Consider the following 21068-nt stretch of genomic DNA (forward strand, 5'->3'; position numbering starts at 1 on the left):
GTTATAGACCAGGTACATCATCTTCCAATATGGGAATGTAAAATATTCAGCCAGTTGGATCATTGCAACCTACTTAATTTTCACAAAGGCACTTTGCATCCACCTTTTGCCTGGTGTATTGTTCTGCTGTGGTCCTTTCTTGTGTGTACTCTCACTTAATATGAGAATATGATGTATGCACATTGCAAAATTGATTAGCAGACCTTGCCATTTAACCCGTGTGTGTGCTCAACTGAAAGCCAGTGGCTGGTAGGGTTGTTGTCAGACTGATCATGCTACTGGTATTTCTGTACATCATGCAGGTGGCTCAGGGGACAGCTTGAATGTGAGTAGCCAGAACTGTCAGAAATTATGATGTTCTGGATGCTCCATTGGAATCAGATGGCTCAAATGCATTGGGGTTTCAGTGAAGTCCTAACAGAGAACTCTTCTGCTTGTGCTTTCTCCAGTGAAATGTGAAGTGTTGAGCTAGTGCATACTGTTGCCATATCTCTGTTAACTTCAAGAGATCTTCCTCATAGAGTCTGTGTGGTAGCTGCGGAAGGCTAAGAGTAAGGATAATCAACCTGATACAGTCAACCAGTACAGGATCTAAACTCAGTTTAAGAACTTATTTTAAGCCCATCTTAAGATTTCTGGCCCTTAATCACAGCTATAGTAATAGCTGCACAGGATATTTTTTTTCCAGAGAAGACATAATTATCTGCAAATTCTAACTCCAGTGTCTTGCTGCAAAATGATTGGATTTTCTAGGAAGAATTAAATAATTTCTGTCCACTTAATCTAAAACATTCTATTTTAATAAACCAAAAAAAAAAATAAACCAAAACAAAAAACATTAAAGGGGATTATCCTTGGTTGATGACCTTAACTAGCTTTGGTTGTAGTTGAAGCCTGGTCATACTTGATTTTTCAGATTTGAAAAGTAGCATTCTGACTGATTTCATGTACCCTCTGTTGAAGTTATCATATAGTTTTGTTTCTTCACTTTGACAGATTATTTAATTTAGGTTTCAGTCAAGTAGTTCCCTGAGTGGCAGAACCAGTGAACCCTGCTTTCATGCAAAATTGTGTCCCTTCCTTAAACGTAGCTCAGGACTATGATTACACTGCCTAGTTAGCTGGCTGATGTAAAAAAGGTTATATACCCACTGAAAGTTGGTCCCTTGCCTTTCAGTGCCACAGAAGAACAGATTAAAGACTTCTCCTTTTCATCTGAAGTTGCTGTTATTGTTTTAAATAAATTAAAATGAACAGAAACTTGCTTGAGAATCCTTTAAATGAAACTGAAATCTGTCAAGGGCTGCTAGAGTTATGTAGATGAGTAAAGGAGGTTAAAGGTATAAGAAGATGGTATATTTATTCTATATGGTATAGCGTTGTATCTCTTAAGCCCCAAACATATTTTAGGCTTCAAAATGGGAAATAAAGCAATTCTGAAAGAGCTGCCTAAAGAAATCTGTCATGAAATTCTCCAAAATGGTCTCAAATGAATACTTACACATTTCTGCTAGTTGCTATCTCTCTTCTAAACAAAGAGATTAAAGTATTGTCATTTTTAACAGAATTTCAGAACTTCATTCCCAAGACAAGCAAATTTCTTTTTTTTTTTTTTTTTCTTTTCCTTCCCCTCCCTCAAGATACTTGTACTTCTCTCTTCAATTTTTCTTTAATGGCATCAGATGCTATTTTCCACTGAACAACACTCCCGATTACTCACATGTTATTCTTAAGGGCAACCATGAGCAGCTAGTCCCTGCTCAATGCTGGTCTCATCTCTCTTACTTTCACTTCAGGGCTTCAGTCTCTTCTGGCTGATACCTTAGCCAAGATGGGTTGCAGGGAACTGAGCAATTGTATTACAGTTTTTCACTGTGCTTCAGCTGTGTCTTAGGTTTTCACAGAATTAGAACGAAGTGCCTTATACAATGCCTTGGGAATGTATTTTGGTCCATTTCATATGGCTTTAGGAACATCTTCAGGCAGATACTCTTCCCTGTCCAGCTGTTTTGCTGAGCTTTCTGCACATGTTCAATCCAATGTCTTTTTGGGGGACATCCTTTCTTGGGTTTCACTACAGTACAGAAGACTAACTGTTTGCAGCATAGCAATGTCTGGTGCTATAAAGCAATTAAAAAAAAAAGTATTGTGTGAAGACCCCCAGTATGAAGTGATCCTGTTTGGTAATACACTGGGGATTCTGCAGGCTGAGATTCCTTATTGCTTTGTTGTGTTTGCTTTTCATCTTCCAGTTTAAATTCAGAGTTGCCCTAATGCTGTTATGTATTTCACAATATTGATTTTTTTAGCTGTCTTCATTTAATATTTTTCCTTTTTACTTTTTTTTTTCTTTTCCTTTTTAGACCAACCTTCACATCATAGATGTGAAGAAAGAATAGATACAGAAATTGCTTTTAGTTAGAGAGTATGTAATTTACTCTTTCGCTACAGGGGGAAGAAAAAATTACCACAGAAAAAGAAACACAGGAAAGGCCAAACAGTATCTGGAGCTGTGTAATCATCGGGATATGTATATATATATATATATATATATATATATATTATATATATATTTTTTTTTCTTGTTCCTTCAGTTTCCTAGTCAATTATTTGATGCGCTTGCCTGTCTGAGCTATGACCTTCCAGAAAGGCCCTCTCCTCCAGTCCCCGCACACGACTTGTCAACACATTAGTCATATACAACTCAGCTGATGCCAAACGGACGCAGTTCAGCCAACTATTGAGAGGCTGGATATTCTGCTGCCTTCTTCTATTGGTCTTGGTTTTTTCCACTGTGGAGACTTTGTGGCGCTTTAAGACTGCAGAGGGCTGGGGTTAAGGCTCCGCTCCGCTGTGCTGGGAGGCAGGGGAGGTTAGCGGCGGGATCAATGTGATTAGAGCTGCAGGAGAGGGAAGATGTGCCCGCCCGCCTGCCTGCCTGCCGCCGGGCCGACGGGAGGTGTGTGAGGAGCCGGCTCGCCGCGGCTCGGGGCTGGCCGCTGCCGGGGATGCTCGTGTGCTTGCGCCGGAGGATTTGGTCACCTGTGGCCCTGCCTGCGCCACCAACCTGCGGGCGCCTCCCCGAGCCAAGGACACACCTGGGCGCCGCGCAGCCGCCCCCCGCCCCCGCCGCCGGCTGCCTCTTCCCCCGCCCGAGAGCCGGGCGGCGAGTGTCGGCGGAGCCGCGGGGCTGCAGGCGGGGCTGAGCGCTCGCTCGCTGGGCGGACGAGCGGCCCCGCAGGCTCCGAGCAGCCACCAGCAGCCGAGGGAGGCGGCGGCCGGACCCGCTGCGCTCTGCCTGGCAGCTCCGGCCCGGCCGTGGGCGCGGCGGGCGAGGGCGAGCCCGGAGCGGGGAGCGGGGGAGCGGCGGGGGCATGTGGATGTTGGCCGTCGCCTTGCTCCACAGCATCTCGCATGGTGAGCGCTGCCGGCCCCCGCCTGGGGGCTCCGGCCCTTTCTCCCCTCGGGAAGGACGGGGAGCGGGTCGCGGTTGTGCCTTTTGTGTTGGGAGCGTCGCGCCGGCTGTTCGCAGCCGTGAGGAGAACGGCAAAGGTTGCTCTGCAATCATTTAAACTCGCTTACCTAGCAAAGTGACAGCCAGTAGCCTAGCCGCGTTACTGTATGTCTGCCTCATTCGGAATAAGACGGTGCTTGCAGAGGCAGGGATAGAGGTGCTTTTCCTTTCCTTCTTAGCTGGAAAAGTACAGAATTTTGTTAAGTGCCGTATAAATCCGTCGGAGCACACGGGGATAATTTGAAGGGCTTTCACCCTAAGTGTTTGCATTGAGATATTGCTTCCTTTTACCTTTTGGGTATTTTTTTAATCGCCCTGTGCTTTCATCTAGCAATTATTTTTTTGATGTATTTAAGAAGTAGTATTTTAAAATTATTTCTCTTTCACCGTTTCACTAAAGATGTTCCTGCTCTATATTTTTTTTTTTTTTGGTCACTCATTTATGTAAAAATATGCATGCATAAGCATTACATCATCTGAAAATTTTGAAGACTTTTAGTCAATTATAAAGTTAGGAAGGGGAAATGAGAGGGGAAGTAGAATAAGGGTAAACCTGTTCTCATTTTTCTCTCTATTCTGCAAACTCTTTGACTGTCTAACATTTATTGTAGTTTATTTTTTTTTAGTAGTACATGGGGGTATTTTGGAACATTGAGATATATGTTATTGAAAACCATGCCATATGTGAAAATACGTTTAAATTGCATAACTTTTATTCAAATGCCTATTAGCATTGCAGTTTTAAGGACAGGAAAAAAATTATGCTGTAATCTGGGATTCTAGCAATTCTATTACATTGGCTCCTTTTTCCTCGGATTTGAGAATGTAGCATTGCCTGTAATGCATCACATCCTGGCAGTTAAATCAGAAAGATTAAACACACAATTCTCAAAATAGGTAAAGCAGGTAGAATAGGAAAATATTTCTTGTATTGAATGAATGTGAGAGAAGCACAGGGCAAAGTGTAAGATTTTCCTGGAAGATACAAATAATTGAACCTCTAGCAAAGGGTAAGGAATGAATGCTGGATGAGGGTGCCTTCACATCTACTTAAGTATATGCTGGACGAGAAAATACATTGACAGGCATGGCCAGTCCAGTGCGAATAGACGGATAGATCATAGATTAGGAGGTGAATCTTAAGTGTGTATTTAGGGCTATCTTAAAACGTTTTCATCTTCTGAGTGCCACAGAACGCAAAATGATTGAAAAATCCAGATTGTATACTTTGAAATTTTGCATTTCTTCTAGCAGTAAGACAACTACAACAAGTTCTAACGTTAAGAAATTATCTATTTATTTATTTCTTTATTTATCTAATTATTTATTTATTTTTACTGGCAGCACTGTGCCTTTCTCTCCATCCTCTTCAGCTAGATACGTTGCTGGGAGGGATTTGCTGTTAATAAGACAGACTGAATCAGCCTGAAAGTATATGCTCTTACCAGTGCTATTCATTTAAATCTAGATTTGTATAGGAAAGAACTTTGTTTCTGTCTGAAATCTTACATATTGTAAAAAAGAAGCAGCATGTATTTTGGTCTACTGTACTGATGTTATAAATTTTATGCTTTAAGCTAGTTAGACCCCCTTCCAGTGGTTTTTGAAGAACAGAGTAATTTTTGCTTAATGAGGTTGAAATACTATGAAAATCACTTTCATTTCCTCCTTGATCTATGAAGTAGCTAGCAATTTCACTTTCAGTATCCATGTGTTTTTGGATCACAGTCAAACATAAATTTGTATCCCAAAGACTCTTCTAATTTGATAGTATAACGTGTAAATGATAGAAGCATCTGCATAGATTCTATACTGCCTCACAACAATGTTTGTGAATCTAGATTACTAACTGGTTTTGTGTGATAATATTTTAAGATGAAAGCATTGTAGAAATAGGTAATGGATGGTTCAATGACTCTATGCAAGTTAAGAAGTATGTTTGGTTTCAACATCATACTTTTGTCAAAATGTATATGTGTTTAGGATCTTTTTAAAATAAATTTTTGAAAACACAATCTACCTTCCTGTTAAGGCTGAACAACTTGGTTTTATTTATTAATAACAATTATTTGGACTCTCCCATCAAAATCAAGTCAGAGGACAGTATTTTTAAAGGACTTCAGATTTTAATGCAGTGTCGTATCAGATATGTATCTCTTTGAAGGCAACGACTGCATGTATAAAGTGATATGTCATGTACACATTTATTTTCATTATTCTATGTATAACTACATCTGAACTCCATTGTGTGAGAAGCAGTATTCTTTTATGACTATATCTGGGGCAAGGAGGGCTGGCTATTGATGGTTGCTTGGCTTCTGCCATTGCTTTTTTTGAACCCTTTATGGAACAATACTACAAATAACTACATTTAGGTAAAACACAAACACATGTATGAGTGTTTTTCAATTATATGTTACATCTCATTCTAATTTTAATTTTAAAATATATAGGTTTTTATTTATTTATTTATTTATTTATTTATTTTTCCTCCCCAGGGAAGAAATAAAAAATAAACTCACACTTTATGGATTTAACCCTGTAGTTGTCATCTTGGGCAAAATTTCTATCAAACATAGTGGAAATCACCTGAACAACAATAGCAATGTTGCCCCCCCCATGCTTCCATACAGTCACTCAGCACAAATACATTTTGTCAAATTAGATATGAACAGTGTCACTGGGTAGGCTTTGTTTGTCAAATAGCTTCCTTTTGGGGACAATAAAATACTGACATGTTGTTATATCCAATTAGTATTTCTGAAGACTGAAGCAAAACCTTCCCAAACACCTGGTCTAAGTTTTCACATTTTGTAAATGCTTTAAACTCTCATTGCTGTGAGTTTCTTAAAAATACAGGTAAATATTAACCATAAATCCATTGCAGCCTTAGTAAGTGCGTGGGATGATATAGACATCACTGGGAGCTATGCAGCTAAATTCACTGCTTTCAAAGCCTGAGTCATGCAGGGAGAATCCTGAGCAATACTTTTGAGTTACCTTCAGGGTTACTATATCTGCACTACCTTCCATGTTACTATACCCAAATATTCCAGGAGTATGCATGTGACATTAACAGCAGAAGTCTACTGTAGGCTGGCCATAATTAGGAAGGGAGCACTTCACTAATTACAGGGAAAAGAGGAGGGAGAAGTTAGAGGATGCTGTGAGGAGAGAATGGCCTCCTTCAAAATCCTGACTGTTTATTGTAATTACTGTGATAAAGTTAGTTCAGAATTAGGATCCTGTTTTCAGGACTGATTGTCTTTTGGTATCATTCAGTCTCTGGTGTGTTTATGCTGAACTCATTTGTAGGCTTCTCTCTGGCTGCATTTCTTATATGCCTGTTGTCCATAGATGTTCTGCTGAAATCAATGGAGCATCAGGAAGCACCCAATACAGTACAGATGTCACTAAAAAGAAATTTCCATTAAAATGATTTCCTGTTTAAATCCTTCCCCTGCCCTATGTCTCTCTATATGGGCTTTAGCAGCATGTTAGAAGACTCAGAGGGATCACACTGAACTGAGAGCAAGGGTTAGTCCAGAGAATGAGCAGTGAAAGTGACAGTGGTATTTACGATACTCCTCAAAGAAAATGGTGACTCTCAGTGTTGGAGAAGAAACATTTGAGGAAAAGAGCAAACGTCTGCCTTTGTAGAAACATATTGTAATACGTGTATAGCTTATTTGGGATTGTGTAACCAAATCCTCACCTCAGAAAGTTTAATGCACAAGCAGAAAGCATTTAGCTTGCTATATGTTTGTGAGTGTCACCATGCAGCTGATGGTGTTTTTAATCTGCTCTTACTCAAGCTATGATGTAATTAATCATCAAATGCCAAATAGAGGAAAAAAAAAATATAACAGCTAGGCAGCCAGAGTGCTCTGAAAACCTCCATTTTCATTTCAAAAGAAGCATTTCATCTCAGCTCAGGGTGCACTGACCCCAGGCTTCGGGGCCGGTGGGCTGTGGCGTTCTGGCCGTGGGTGGGCAGCACGGCGCTGCCTGTGCAGAGCCAGGGCCACGCGACACTAGTGGGCAGCAAACCACATGTGTCCGGCAGCGATCCCCAGTGCCGTGGGAGCCGACAGCGCCCGAAGGAGGTGTTTTGTCTGCGTTTCTGTATCAATGGCTGCTAAACTTCTGAACTGGTGGGCGCTGCATCTTCTTTCCATGGCACTGAGTGGCAGACGGGAGTGACAATTGGAGGCATTTTCAGGCACGGTTTAAAGTGAAGTTGATTTACACAGGTGGTAAAAACAAACCCATAAATGCTGTTAAGCATCTTGCAGCTCTGGACTGTGATTGCAGTGGCATCTCTTTAGCGGTGCTGCATCTGGAAAAGTTTAGAAGTTGGTTTTTATTTTGTTTGCTCTTGAGTAAATTCTTTTCATGCAATATACCAATAAACTGAATTATTTGGGAGGGTCTTGTGGGCTTTGAATAGCTCATGCAGAAATTTCCTTCAGCTCAGGAGCTGTGCAAGGCTCTGGTTACAGGAGCAGCTGGGCTCAGGCTGGACCTCAACTTTTTGTATCTTTGCCTGGTTTAATATCTTAACAAATATACTGCTCTCTCAGGTGTTGTGGTTGTTTGGAGTGGGGAAATAATCTCCTTTACCTTTTTAATAAGCATTGAAGTGACAGGAAAAAGGCAAAAAGAAATAATATCAAACATCTTTGTTTTTTTTTTTTTCTGGGGGGGATGGGAGTGGGAGAGTAGGTTGGGGTAGTAGATTAAGGAGCAAAATAGATGAAATTCTCTCCTTTCCCCTTAAAGTTTACTCTAAATAACAAGTTGTGCATAGAATCAAGGCCTATTTGAACATATTGGTCATTAAGACTTTGATTTTTGATTGGAGCATAGCATTTATCAGTGTCTCAGTGTAGGACTTCCAGATTTCCAGTGGGAAGGACACTAATTCCAGCTTTCACTTTTAGAAACTGGTGAAGGCAGAAAAGATTATATTCAACTTAATTGTTCTAAGGTACAATTATTTGATTAAAAAAAAAAAAAAGTTATTTCTTTTGAGTCATTGAAACTCTAAAAGTACTAAAAAAAATCCATTTAAGCCATACAGATCTGTAGGTCAGCATACTTAATTATTTCAAGGTGAATGTGTAGGTGTATGCAGTTAAATTACTTGTTTCACAATATATTTTGACACATTTCATAATCCTTTTTATCAGCATTTCCTTTCTCTTTAACCTGTTATGAAATCAATGAAATGAAGATTTCACATTATGGTGTTATTGAAAGAAACCCTGTCTTCTCAGTCTTCACTTCCCTGTATCTTAAAAGCATCTCCTCAAACAACTGGTAATTTCTAAGTAAAAAAAAATGAGAGGTATTTCATAAGACCCTTTCACAGCACAATATTTTAGACCAATGAAGAGAAACTCCTTAAGAACAAGCCACATATTACTGAGGTACTTTTTAGCACTGTTGGTTTTTCTTGCTATTGCCATTTTTTTTTTAATAATTCCATTCACTGAAAAATTCTTGTTACCTCATAAGTATTTTTTTCCCTATCAGGGCATTGGATTACTCATCAGAAAAAGTGAAACTAGGATACATCAGTATATACCTTTCATGGTGGAATGGGCAACGAATGTTACAATACATACTGAGGAAAGAAAGGCGAATGGCTGGCTAGACAGGATGACAGAGTTTTAACAAGTCTTCCCAGAATTCTTATTTAAGCTATTTTTTAACTTAAAAGACAGGGAGTAAGATTTAAGAGTGAGCCAGCAATCCTATTTATAGAAAACCATTTTTAAATGCAAAGGCTTTGAGAAAGAGAGTCACCTCCATACTAAACACCAGCCTCCCTGGAGCTTCCTAGTAATTGAGGGAGAGAGCAGCCTGGCGACCCAGGCTGAATCACTGATGTGCCTCTGCTGAAGCTTCCAGAAGGACAGACCCTGCACGAGCACAGGAACACGGGTCACAGAGCAGCCCGAGAGCACATCTGGAAATAGCACCCTGGTACATGTCCAAGTGGCAGGTGCAAAGGCATACACAAGGACCATCTGAGAAATTTTTTGCCTGGTTAACATCCAAAGGCTGTACATGCACATCATCATCCTGCTCATATGGCTCTTAAGCTAATATGTCAGGGATACAGTTCCTTATGTTTTTTTTTTTTTTTTTTTTTTTTTTTTATATATATATAGTTACACACACACACGTATGTAAGTATCTATAGCTTGTAATTGCTTAAAATCTACTGTATATGGAAAATCTGGCACTTGTTTTGCTGTCCAAATATAGTGATAATTTCTTCCAATTACTTACACGGTAATCCCATGCAGAAGATTTATGGTTTAAGATTTATGTTTTTGCTTTGCTAAAAATTTTTCTTAGTAGCTTTCTGTCATCCAAAGTAATTGTTTGAGTAAATTTTGGGGAGCCCTCCAGTGTTTTAAGAATATCAGAAACATGATTCTTGAAAGGACTAGGGATCTTTCAGTACAGCTAGAATATAATTATGTTGCATTGTAGCTGCAAATAGTTGCCTATCTACATAATCTGCTCAGAGTGATTCTACAGATAAGACTGAGTAGCAGCATTCCATGGCCCCAGTTTATAGGTGCCACAGATTCAAGGGACTTGATAGAAATGTTTGTTTGCAGTTCTGTTCTTTAGAAGCATCTCCATCACAATTCGTTGTTGTTCCGTAGAGTTTCCTAGAGGTTTAGCAGTTGGTATGGAATTCAAATACCAAATGCAAACCTTTGACATGTGGCTCTTGTTTAAGCTGACAGAGAAGGTTAACTGGGATACTGAAATGTGCAGACTTGGAGGAACTCATGTTGTTGTTACAGTGGGTACTGGTCTGCACAAATCTTGTGGTAGGATTTGAGTGTACCAAAATGCTAGTTGGTTGCTTTTTCCCAGACTGTGGAAAGGTGATGCATAAAATGTAAGCTCTGGCTTTTGCTAAATTCTCTTGCATGATGGTTGTTTCTATCAGAAATAATTGTGGGTTTTTTGTTTGTTTGTTATGTTTTGAAGTATTACCTTCTGAAGTCTTTGGAGTTTTCTGTGGGAAAGTTGTTATTTGCAATTTTGCCCATGACTCAGGAAAATAATGTGAATATATAAAGTCAGCCTCCGGAAAATTATGAGGTGAGCATGTAACATGATGTTAGACCACTTCTGGCTTGAGCTAAGGACAGAGGAAGCCCTTGATCAAATCCGTTTTGTTAATAAAAGCAGATTCTGATGTCTCTGTAGTGGGATCTTAGTAGAAAAGGTGTCATTCAAGAAAACCAGGCTTTAGGTGGACCTCAGTTGAAAAGGAAAAGGCTTCCTGTGGTTCACCATCCAGAAGGTCCTGCATGCACTCTCCAGCTGAGACTTTTCTTCCCCTTAGGGAAGTCAGTTAAAACTGACTGTGGGTCAGTTTAAAAGACACTTCACATATTGTTTCTCCACACGTCAACCATAATTTGGGTTGCAGCTTCGTTATGTCATGATATGAATGAGGTAATTTGGGAGACTGTCACTGAAGCACAAGTTCTGTAGATATGTCTGCAGACATCTAATGTAGAGATTTTTTTTGACATCATAGTAAAGTGATTCCCAAATGTCTAGAGTAATGATTTCCATTATACTAGTCATGCTTCTAGCCGTGTATATTTAGCAAGCTTTCCTTTGTTCCTAGTTTTGTTGTGTCACCTGAAGGTTTCTTTTCCACTATGACAATGTCTCCAAAACCTTGTTGTGTGAGGGTTCTAGAAACCATATTTTTATCATGGCAAGGGAAAACAGGAGAAACACAGAGGGTAAGGTTCATCTCTCTATGGAATGGGCAACGTTGCCATGCTTTTTGTCATGTCAACTGTTGAAGGTTTTTGTTCTCAACCTTTTGTAAATATATATTTAAAAAATACAAAATGGATGCTTAGGGGAGAGGGAGGGCAGGGGGTATGAACAGGATTTTTAGAGGGGATGGTAAGGGAGGAACAACGTGAACTTGAAACTACATGGATGTCTAGACAGCATTGTAAGGTATGGTAAGAGGAAAGGCACCCAAAGAGCATGAAGCCCTGTGGGACAGCAGGAGAGCAGTCTCTGAAGGCCAAGGCTGAACTGTGCAGCTTATGACAGGATTTTCTGAAGTCTTGGCTTTAGTTTGCATTGGAGAAGGCAAGGTTGAGCCTGTACTCTTGTGGGTAGGAGCTGCAGGCATGGAACAAAACAGCATGTGACTTTGGAAGTTTCCAGTGCTGGTCCCCATGGCTCTATTTTGGTTGTTGTTCTGCATCCTACTGTGCCTAGTGAGGGGGAGCTCAAACTCCCAACTGCCCTTGTCATTCACTTGCCTGTGTTCAGATTTGTCTTTCATATGTGTCTTCTCATGATGTTTCATCTATGATATAGGCTTAATTTGAGGCCTGCAACCCCTCCTCTCTCCACCTTATTCTTACAGTTATTAATATTTATTTTGGTAGAAAAAGTATTATTCCTGTTCCCAAATGCTTTCCCATTGAGGCAACAAATGTATATGGGGGATTGAAGCGTGTCAAAGGCAGAAAGCAATCCTGTGAATGTCAGTGAGGCTGTAGGGTAGGATGCATGAGTCCCTTGTTTGAGTGAAGGAGCCGAGCTCCCTTATTGGGCAGGAGAGAGATAATTAATCCTTGGGAAAAGAGGCTGAGCTGTCAGGTTTTCAGGGAAGCACTGGCAGTCATGATTTGTTGTTCAGCTGTTGGGAGCTGGAACTGGCAGGTTTGGTGCAATGGGGTCTGCTCAGTGCATGTGCCTGAGCACCCAGCCTTGTTCCAGGGGCCCTCTCTGGATATGGTCTCCTGACAGTGCTGCTGGGTAGAGGAGGATATCTCCAACACACCAGGTCGCTGCCCCACTGGAGAGCAACTCTTTGTCTCTACAACAAATTGGAGAGCTCCTTGCTTAGCAAGTCCTGAGGAAGACTGTACGGATACGGTGGGAACATAGCCTTGAGTAGGGAATGTGGATTTTTATTTTTCTTTCTGAGGAAGAAAGGAAGTGTTAGCCTTTAGCTTCTCTATCCTGGTCTAGAGTAAAAATCCTGTCCAAATTCCTTCTGTTCTTCACTGTTTTTTGCCTTTAGCTAGCTCTGGAAGGAGCAGTGCAGCTTTAGAGAGATGTGACTGTCCTATTAAAGTGCTACACGCACTCAAGCTGCGTTTATTTCACTAGTGACAGAGCTAAAGGCATTTTTGAACATCTTAACTGGTGTCACACGTGAAGGCAATGCCAAGGAAAAAAAAAGCCTATCTGAAGGCACTGTAGCTATAGCAGTTCAATGCATATTTATTATGGTCAAAACTTAGTCCCTAGTGGATAAAAGCAATTATGGTATTCCTACCACAGCTCAAAATGCATTTTTATAGAAGAATGCTGATTTTTTAAAATAATTACAAAAGGAGCTAATGAGTTTTTCTAAAACATTTTCCACAGCTAAATAATAGTCTGACTGCTACCTAATTTCAAGAAGAACTTAATTTCAAAATAACTTTTTTTGATCTGTGCATTGTGTTCCTTTATTGGTCATGTTCAAAAATAACAGCTTTGTATGACTACTATGTAATGCAGTTTAGTCTTCTGTCCCACATTGCTTCTGCTGCTTGCAGTCCCTGGTGTAGACCCATGTTGGGGTAATTGTAGTAGGGGATTAAATTTGGTTGAGCACCTTAGCCTTGACATTTCCTAAGGCGTGTGCATTTGGCCTTGTGCACACACAATTTTATTTAAAATAAGCAACATGTATTAAATAGCTAGCAAGTGGAAAATGAAGGCATTATGACATGGCACAGTGCAGGTACTCTTGTGATGTTAGAAAGTGGAAGATATGGGGAGCTGCACTTCTGATACCAGCAAGAGATGCTGTCATCTGGCTCAGGACTGCTGTCCTCTTGGGAGGCTGGAAGAGAGATTTAGGGATGGAGTGTGGAGATGGTGGTTGTTATCTTGTGTCTCAGCCTATCTCTGACTGTAGTGCAGGCTCAAGTAGTGTTACCAGCTCTGTCGCTCCCCTCTCAATTTGCCACATTGCAGTTTTTGTGAGGTGATGCAAAATCTCCTGGCTTTCCTTTTAAGTTTTTGCTTGTAAGAAACAAATAAAAATTTAAAGCTAAATAATAAAAGTGCTCAAGAGATTGAATAAAACCCATAATTTGAAACTTTTCAATGAAATTACTTTTATTTTTAATTAAGTCGACTCCATGTATGCTGGTATGAGCCAGGAATGCATGCAGTATGGTGAGTCTACATTTATGCTTGTAAGAAACTAATTTATTGCCTTTTATTAGTTTATCTGTCAGTCACTTTTCTTATTAAAAGTGTGACAGTGCTTTAACAGGACATACTATTTGTTCTGGGGTCTTTTATTGAATCATCACCACTGGTGGACAGTTCCATGCTATGCTCGTGAGACTGCACGTGCAGAATGCATATAGTTGGGTGAGAAATCCTGGGGTAAACTGGTCCTGTGCTGTAACTGGTTACTTTATTTTATTAATGTACCGTCATTCAGAGAAGCCAAAAGGATTATTAGTAATAGCTCTGTAAGAGGGATATATTCAATTTAAATTAGCTTACAGTTTGGCCTGTATGATCTGGTGTCTTTAAAAGGTAGGTAAGCAGCTCTTCATTTTGCTTCCTTACATAATATTGTAGGAAAATTTTCTAAGTCCAATCTTATCTGTAACTGTTGCAGTTTATTATATTTAAATGTTTTTGGTGTCCAGAAGAATTGCCCATTTGAAAAGCTAAACACTTATTAAAAATAATTCAATTACATTATTTTGTGTAAATATTCAAACAAGAGACACCTCCTAAGATCCTCCCCCTCAATGCCCAGCTTGTCCTCTTCTTCCTTCCCATACAATATTCCAGGCTTCCTTATGTCTGTACATCCCTTCATGCCCACTCTCTAGATACAAGTGTCATTTTATTGTCTGGGTAAACATCAGGGGTGATTTTCTGGTCTCTCCAGATTTTTCCTTTTCAAAACCAGCATAATTTTGTCAGGAAAACTAGACAATATTACACAGAAAAGCTCCATTAATATATTTTCCTTTCCAGTTCTCCCCCGCCCTGAGCCAAAAAACCCAGCTGATTTAGACTAATTACTTCAAATGCAGTTTGTAAAAGGACGCTAATACTTTGCTGTATCCCTGAAGGTCATCTAAGTGATCTATAGTTAAACATTCATGTGGGAGACTCCGGGGGAAACAGTAAGGGATGATTATAATGGAAGCACTGTGGGCTAAAGTGTGTGCTCATGCGCAAGTCTTCATTTGGCAAACCAGGGTAATGTAGTGTTCCTGTGGTTTTACAGCTCTTCCTTAAATCTGAATAAACTATAGTTTGCAGATCCAGCTTCAACATCTTCCACACTGGAGAACTGTATGTGATCTAGTACTGGAATATTTAAACTGCTTCCTCAGCATTACGATCCTCAATCTCTGTTGTGTTTTATTAAGGAGAAAAAAAGTCTGTGTATGATGTTGTGTCATTAAAATGTGCTGGGTGCCCAAGGTGTTTCTTCATCTGTTCCTCTAGCAGCTTTTCCCCTCAAGTGATTATGCTAATTAGTGTTTGATCAGATGATTAAATTATAATTCGATTAATCCTATGTGCTAAATGCTCTGAATGCATTTCCATCGCCTGAATGCCTTGTGCTTAAGCGTTCCTGTTTGCAGTTTGATACAAGGCTCTTCCCTTTTCCCATACCTAATGGATTTTCTATATTAAAAAAACTACGGTTCCTTTTGACATTGGGAAACAGAGGAAAGGGATTTTTGTTTTCCTGCTCTACTAAACAGAACCAGAAACATGTAGGTTTTCTCTAGATGATCTCAATTTTCCTAGGGATAAAAACAAAACAAAAAAACCCACAAACAATAAACAAAACCAACCAGGTGAAAAAAAATGGTCCAAGTTTGGTGTGATGTGGGAATTTTTGTGTGTTTTTTTTGTGTGTTTTTTTGTTTGTTTTGTTTTGGTTTTGTTTGTTTGTTTGTTTGTTTTTTTCCTGTTAATATACATGCACTTCGTGTCACGTTCATAACTTACCAAGGCAAAAAACTGTGGCACAACTAAATCCTCTGTCTGCTTCCATCACGAGTGGTATTTTCCCCAAATAATTCTCCCCTTTTCAAAGCTGAAATACATTTTGGTCCAGAAGACTCCTTTGCAGAACAAATTGTACTGTGTGTGCATGAGAGAGAGAGAGAAAGAAGATTATTTTTCCTTCTGCTACCTGCTCTCCCCTCCCCTTTCATCTAGGTTTATTTTTGCATGTCATCTGTAAGAGATAATCTCCAGTAAGTGTGTAGAGTGGAGAATACACTGAATTTATAACCTTGATGCCTCTAAGAGATTAATGCTTAGCTGCAACGTTGCTTGCTTTTTCTTTGGGGTCCTGCATTTTTAGGATATCTTGTTTCATGTGACTAGGTTCTACAGATTGGGGAAAATTAAAAACAACAACAAACTTTTAAAGAGGAGGTACTTCAGCTTTGCATATCAAACATAAGTAGGTGTTATTCAGTTAGATGTGTTAACTGACTTCTCAGTTTTTGTGGAGGTAGGATGCTATCTCTGAACACCAGTGGCTGCCTCTGTCAGAGACTACTTGATAGTAATGAGTGGCCTGAGTTCAGAGAGAGGATGCTAAATTTAAATCCTTTTGTTTGCTTCCATTCTACAGTGAAAAAACGAAGATAAAAATCATGAAGCAACCTCCATTCCTCTCTCCCTTTCTCCCTTTCCTGAATTTATCTCAGGGGAAGTGTAAGACAGATTGAACATAGGGTTGCCAAGACTTGTCTAGGGGGATTTTAATTTGCTGTACCCCAGGTGTGGGAAGGTAGAGCAAGGGAATAAGAATGTAAAGGATGATTTCCCTCTCCCTCCCTTTGTTTACCTTAAAAGCTGTCAGTGATACATAGGGTTCCTATAACATCTTATTTCTCTCCTTTCAGACTGTTTAGGAAACAATTTTACCTGTGAGGTGACTAGCATATTACAGTCTATTACCAGCTATAAACCAACATGGGGTAAATGAGTCTCCATAATTAAGTTTGTAGAGGCCAAGAGCACCTTCATACTGCTGGTCTTTAAAGTGCACTTGTGTAGCAGTGATTGAATATTGACATCTCATCAAGCTTACAGTTTAAGAAAATCTGTGCCTTGTGACTGAATTCAGCCTCATCCTTTACCAGGGACCCTACCCTGTAAGTCTTACTCTCACCCTTGTCTTGCCAATTTACACTTTTGCCTTGGTTAGTTGAGTGGGTGTCCCAGGCAATTGTCCCACTTGCTTACTCTCTCCAAGCAGATTGTGGGAAGATCTTTTTTCTGTAATTATCTGTGCAGATTTAAGAAGTTACAACCTACAGCTGTCTCCTGCTACCTGCCTGAGAGGGGTTAATGCTCCTGCAGGTTACCTCAAGAGTAGCGGTTTGTGTGAGTGATCCCTGATCCCTTCTAGTAAGAGGCCAGATGAAAGCAAAACTCCTATTTTAAATTGCAGCTGATATAGTTGTCTGTAAGCAGAACCACTCACATGAATCACTCTGTCATAGCTGTGTATGGTAGAAACCTCCACATGGGAATCAGTAATGCCTTCAACCGATTCAGATAAATAGACCTGGAAGCAGGCTTGTGTCAACATCCCCATTTTAGAACTGAAAGAATTAGGCTAAGCTGAATTAAGGCTCTAATTCTAAATGAAAGTGCTAGCTTAGGATGCTGCTTAGCTTGTTCTTTTTCAAAGTTTAATTTCAGATTCATTTCCTGAGGATCCCAATGTGGATGGGTCCTCAGACTCCGCCTAGCCCTGGGTAAGCTACTTAAGATTGTGACCTGAGGACGTTACTCCAAAATAAACTAAAATGTGTGTGGGAAGCACGTTATAGGTATTCCACATGAACTAATTGGATGACTGCTCTTTTTCTTTATGGAAAATGTCCTCTGTGTGATCTTCCACAACACACAGAGGACAGCTTGGTAAAGATGATTTTGGAGTAGGGAAGCGATATCCAGGCAGGAAACTAGCTAAATGGCTGTGAAGGTTGAGGTACTACAAAAAATTTCTCTTAAATCTTTAACTTGTCTCCCTGTCTGTGTAATGAGGACACTTTTTATGCCCTCCTGACAAGCGCACTTTTGGATGAATATAAATATCCTTAGAGCTTCAAATTTCTAGATGTAGAAGAATTCATATTCTGCAGCATGAATACCCTTTTGAAAATGTCATCTCTGTGGTGTTGTGTAGTCCTTGCTTTTTCCCTAGTAAGCACACATGCTGATAATCTAGCAGCAGAGGTCAGTACTGTTTTGCATTGGAGAAGCAAAGCTAAGCTAAGGAGGAAGGGACAACCCCTCCAAACCTACTGCATACAAAAATGCAATACCTTTCTTTGCAAACAGCATCATATGTTGAAGTCATGTTTTCCTATGATGTCTTCATATAAAAACTGGTAACACTGCATAGGATGGCACCTCCCAGGGCCACAAGACTATCTGTTGCTATTTTAGGCATATAACCTCTTAAATTCATTGAGCTCTGCTTCAAAAGTATTTGGACTGTAGTTAGTCTGACTTACCACTTTCATGTAGCTACCAATGTATGTAGCTATGGAGTGGGCATGTAATTCTGAACTCAGTTAAAGTCTTCTAAGTCTCACACAGAAACTTAATGAACTTTCTTTTCCTTTTGAACTGCTCATTGAAGGTTTCTGTATTCTTTGTTGCAGGCATATGCTGAAAAAATCCTTAGCGCTAGCAAATTTGTCAGACCTTTGGTGTTCTGCCTGACACATGTATTGTCCTTTCTGTGAAATAGTCACGCTTCCTTGACTGGGTTTAATGGATGTAAACCCTTCTCTCTTGCTCTCCCTGCTTCTCTCCCTGACCTTCGCACTTTCTCAGTGTATGTGGGGTTGGCTGGTTTGTTTGATTACAGTTGAATGTGCTGAATTTAAAGTTAGTGTCAGCTTGTTTGCTTCAGATCAGGTTGTTCTTTGTAGTCACTGGAGTTATGGCAGCATGGTCAGGGCCCCACATGGTCACACGTGGAAGCGGGAGGAGAGAAATAACAGGTCTGCAAGGTGGGGCAGCCATTTCTCTCTCATGAGACTTGAAGCCTGTGCCAACACTGTGGAAACCATCACCATGAGGTTTCTTCTTAGTACCCTTGTCCCACTCATCAGCCTGCTTGTGTATCTAGTTTGCATCAATGGATGCTCAATTTTTGTTTTTTTTTTTTTTTCTTCAGAAATTGCTCATGTGTGGGACAGTGAGGCACAAGGCATGCTTAGGCAAACGTGATCAAACCCCTTTCTTGTCTTGTTTTTGTTTGCAAGTAGGGCTTGTATCAGGTGCAGCTCAGACTACTCCCAGCTCCTGTGAATGTGTAGTCAGGACTTGATGATCTTAAGGGTCTTTTCCAATCTAAACAATTCTACAATTCTATAAGTACATGCAGTTGAGCAGTGCCCAGTCTTACTCTCTGAAACCCTCCCATACCTTGCACATTTCTCTCTGCTGTCTGCAACAACTATTCTCTGTATATCTCGAGAGGGAAAGAGAGGGACAGGAGGGTATCAGAATAAGAAAAAAGGTCTTCTGGTACAAACCTGGATATTAAAAAAAAAAAAAAAAATTAGGAGAAAGACCGCAGCAAATTCTTGGATATGGGTCCATAAACAGCTGACTACATTTGCCATGAATGACAATAATGCCTAGAAACAACAGCTAAACAGAGCAGAAAAAAAGATTGTCTGGGGAGAGAGGAAAAAAAAGAATCAACAAAATACACTGGATAACCCATATGCTGTATTTCCAAAGAGGAATTACTGAATTAAAACTATTTAGCTACTGTATGCACGTGCACATGTGTGGAGGATTTTCTTGGCTGGAGGGCACAGAAATTTAACATCTCCTGTCTTTTGCTTTTTCCTCTTACATTAACAACAGCTAGTGCAGTACTAACTCTCGTCTCAGGAGGAAGGTCTACTTCCTCCTGCTGCTCTCTGCTCTCCTGCCCAGGGCTGTCTCTGATGCCATCTCGTAGCACTTGTCAGTCCCAACAAATTGGCTGGAAAGTCAGGACAGCAATTATCTCTACTTTAACTTTTTTTTTTCTCCTACCATTCATTCCCTTTTCTGTCCTTCCCAGTCACATCAGAAATGTAAATATTCAGGAATGATCCATCCTCAGAGATGACTAAAATTTACTAAAAAATTTTACTTTATCTTTGCCAGAAAGAAACTTGGATTCAAACACCTGGAGTGACTTACTTTTATTCCCTCTTGGAAAAAATGACTTAATGAAAATAAATGTGCTTCTACAAAGTCAGTACTGCTTTCAAGTTCTGCCTGTGCTTTCATCAGCCTGGGGTGTGCATGTAGGAGAATGGTTAGAAAGAATATTTAGAAAAATGTTTTCTGGCAAAGGAAGAGATCACAGATCAGATCAATGAAATTTCCACAGAAAAGAGAATTGGACTGATTTAATTTTATCAACCCGAAATCTTACATCTGGGACCTCTTATGTTTTACTAGCAACTCTAGCAAATAAACTTCTTTGAGTAAATATTATAGAAATATATATATATTATTTTAAAACCTCAAAAACAAAGCCCGGCATGCAATTTCAAAATGATCATACGTACTTCTATAAATCCATTTACATGAATGACTTTTGATCATGACAGGCTATAGCAAATGAGAAAGTCCTAGCAAAGTGGTGTTTAGTTGTGCTATGGTAAGTGTTCATAACGTGCAAATGTTTGAGAAAACATGTCCTTTCACAACTGAAGTCGTCAAGGGACGAGTTATGTCAATAGCAATGCATTAGCAAAATAGTGAAAATGTATGTCTTACTTGAATTATTTTTCCTTGTCCATGTACCCAAACCATTTTAACCTTCTCAGTTATAAGACTGTAGCCAGTTTATTATACCTGATTAAAAGGGTCTGCATTAACCCTCAAATGCTGCACGATTTGACCTAAACCCACAAAGAACTGGCTCCTAAAAGAGTCTGTTAGGCCTGTCCTCCTCCATTGTAGCCATTCAGGCATAATGCAGTTGTTTTGGGTATGAGCAGTTGGTGGTGATCCAGTGTACAGATTTTATGCATGTAAGTGTTCTTTTGGGATTTATTCCAGGATAAGAATGCTATAACCACAGTTAATGAACTTTAAGTACTGTGACAAAATCAAGACTACTTTCTGGATGATGTTGTGGCAAATATTAATACCTGAAGCATATGCATTCATGCTTCTAAAAAGAGATCTCTATGACTATACTTCCACCTCTATGATTATACTTCCACCTCTCAAGTAATAAATGCAACTAGAAATGCTTTTCAAGTTCTCTTTGTATGTGGATTTTCACTGCCGACCTGTCATAAGACAGAATTCCCTCTGCCTGGAATGGGCAATACAGGATTTGTTCCATGTCATAGAAAGCTGTGGTGCTCCAGAACCAAGGAAAGAAGACTGAGGCAGAACTATAGTCTCTTGAGGTCTTCTGAAGTGACAAATA

The 21068-nt window shown here is 39.8% G+C and overlaps 1 protein-coding gene across 1 annotated transcript in view; it reads left to right on the forward strand.

Annotated features, from left to right (window-relative positions):
* The first annotated feature begins 2914 nt into the window (after window positions 1–2914).
* DSCAM (DS cell adhesion molecule) overlaps window positions 2915–21068 on the forward strand; it is a 471903-nt gene continuing 453749 nt past the window's right edge. The window contains exon 1 of the mRNA XM_082049341.1: window positions 2915–3417. Coding sequence (XP_081905467.1) covers window positions 3375–3417 — 43 coding nt within the window. The 5' untranslated portion in view covers window positions 2915–3374. The remainder of the gene's footprint in view (window positions 3418–21068) is intronic.

Source organism: Streptopelia decaocto (assembly GCF_964273445.1).
Source record: "Streptopelia decaocto genome assembly, chromosome: 1".
NCBI lineage: Eukaryota > Metazoa > Chordata > Aves > Columbiformes > Columbidae > Streptopelia > Streptopelia decaocto.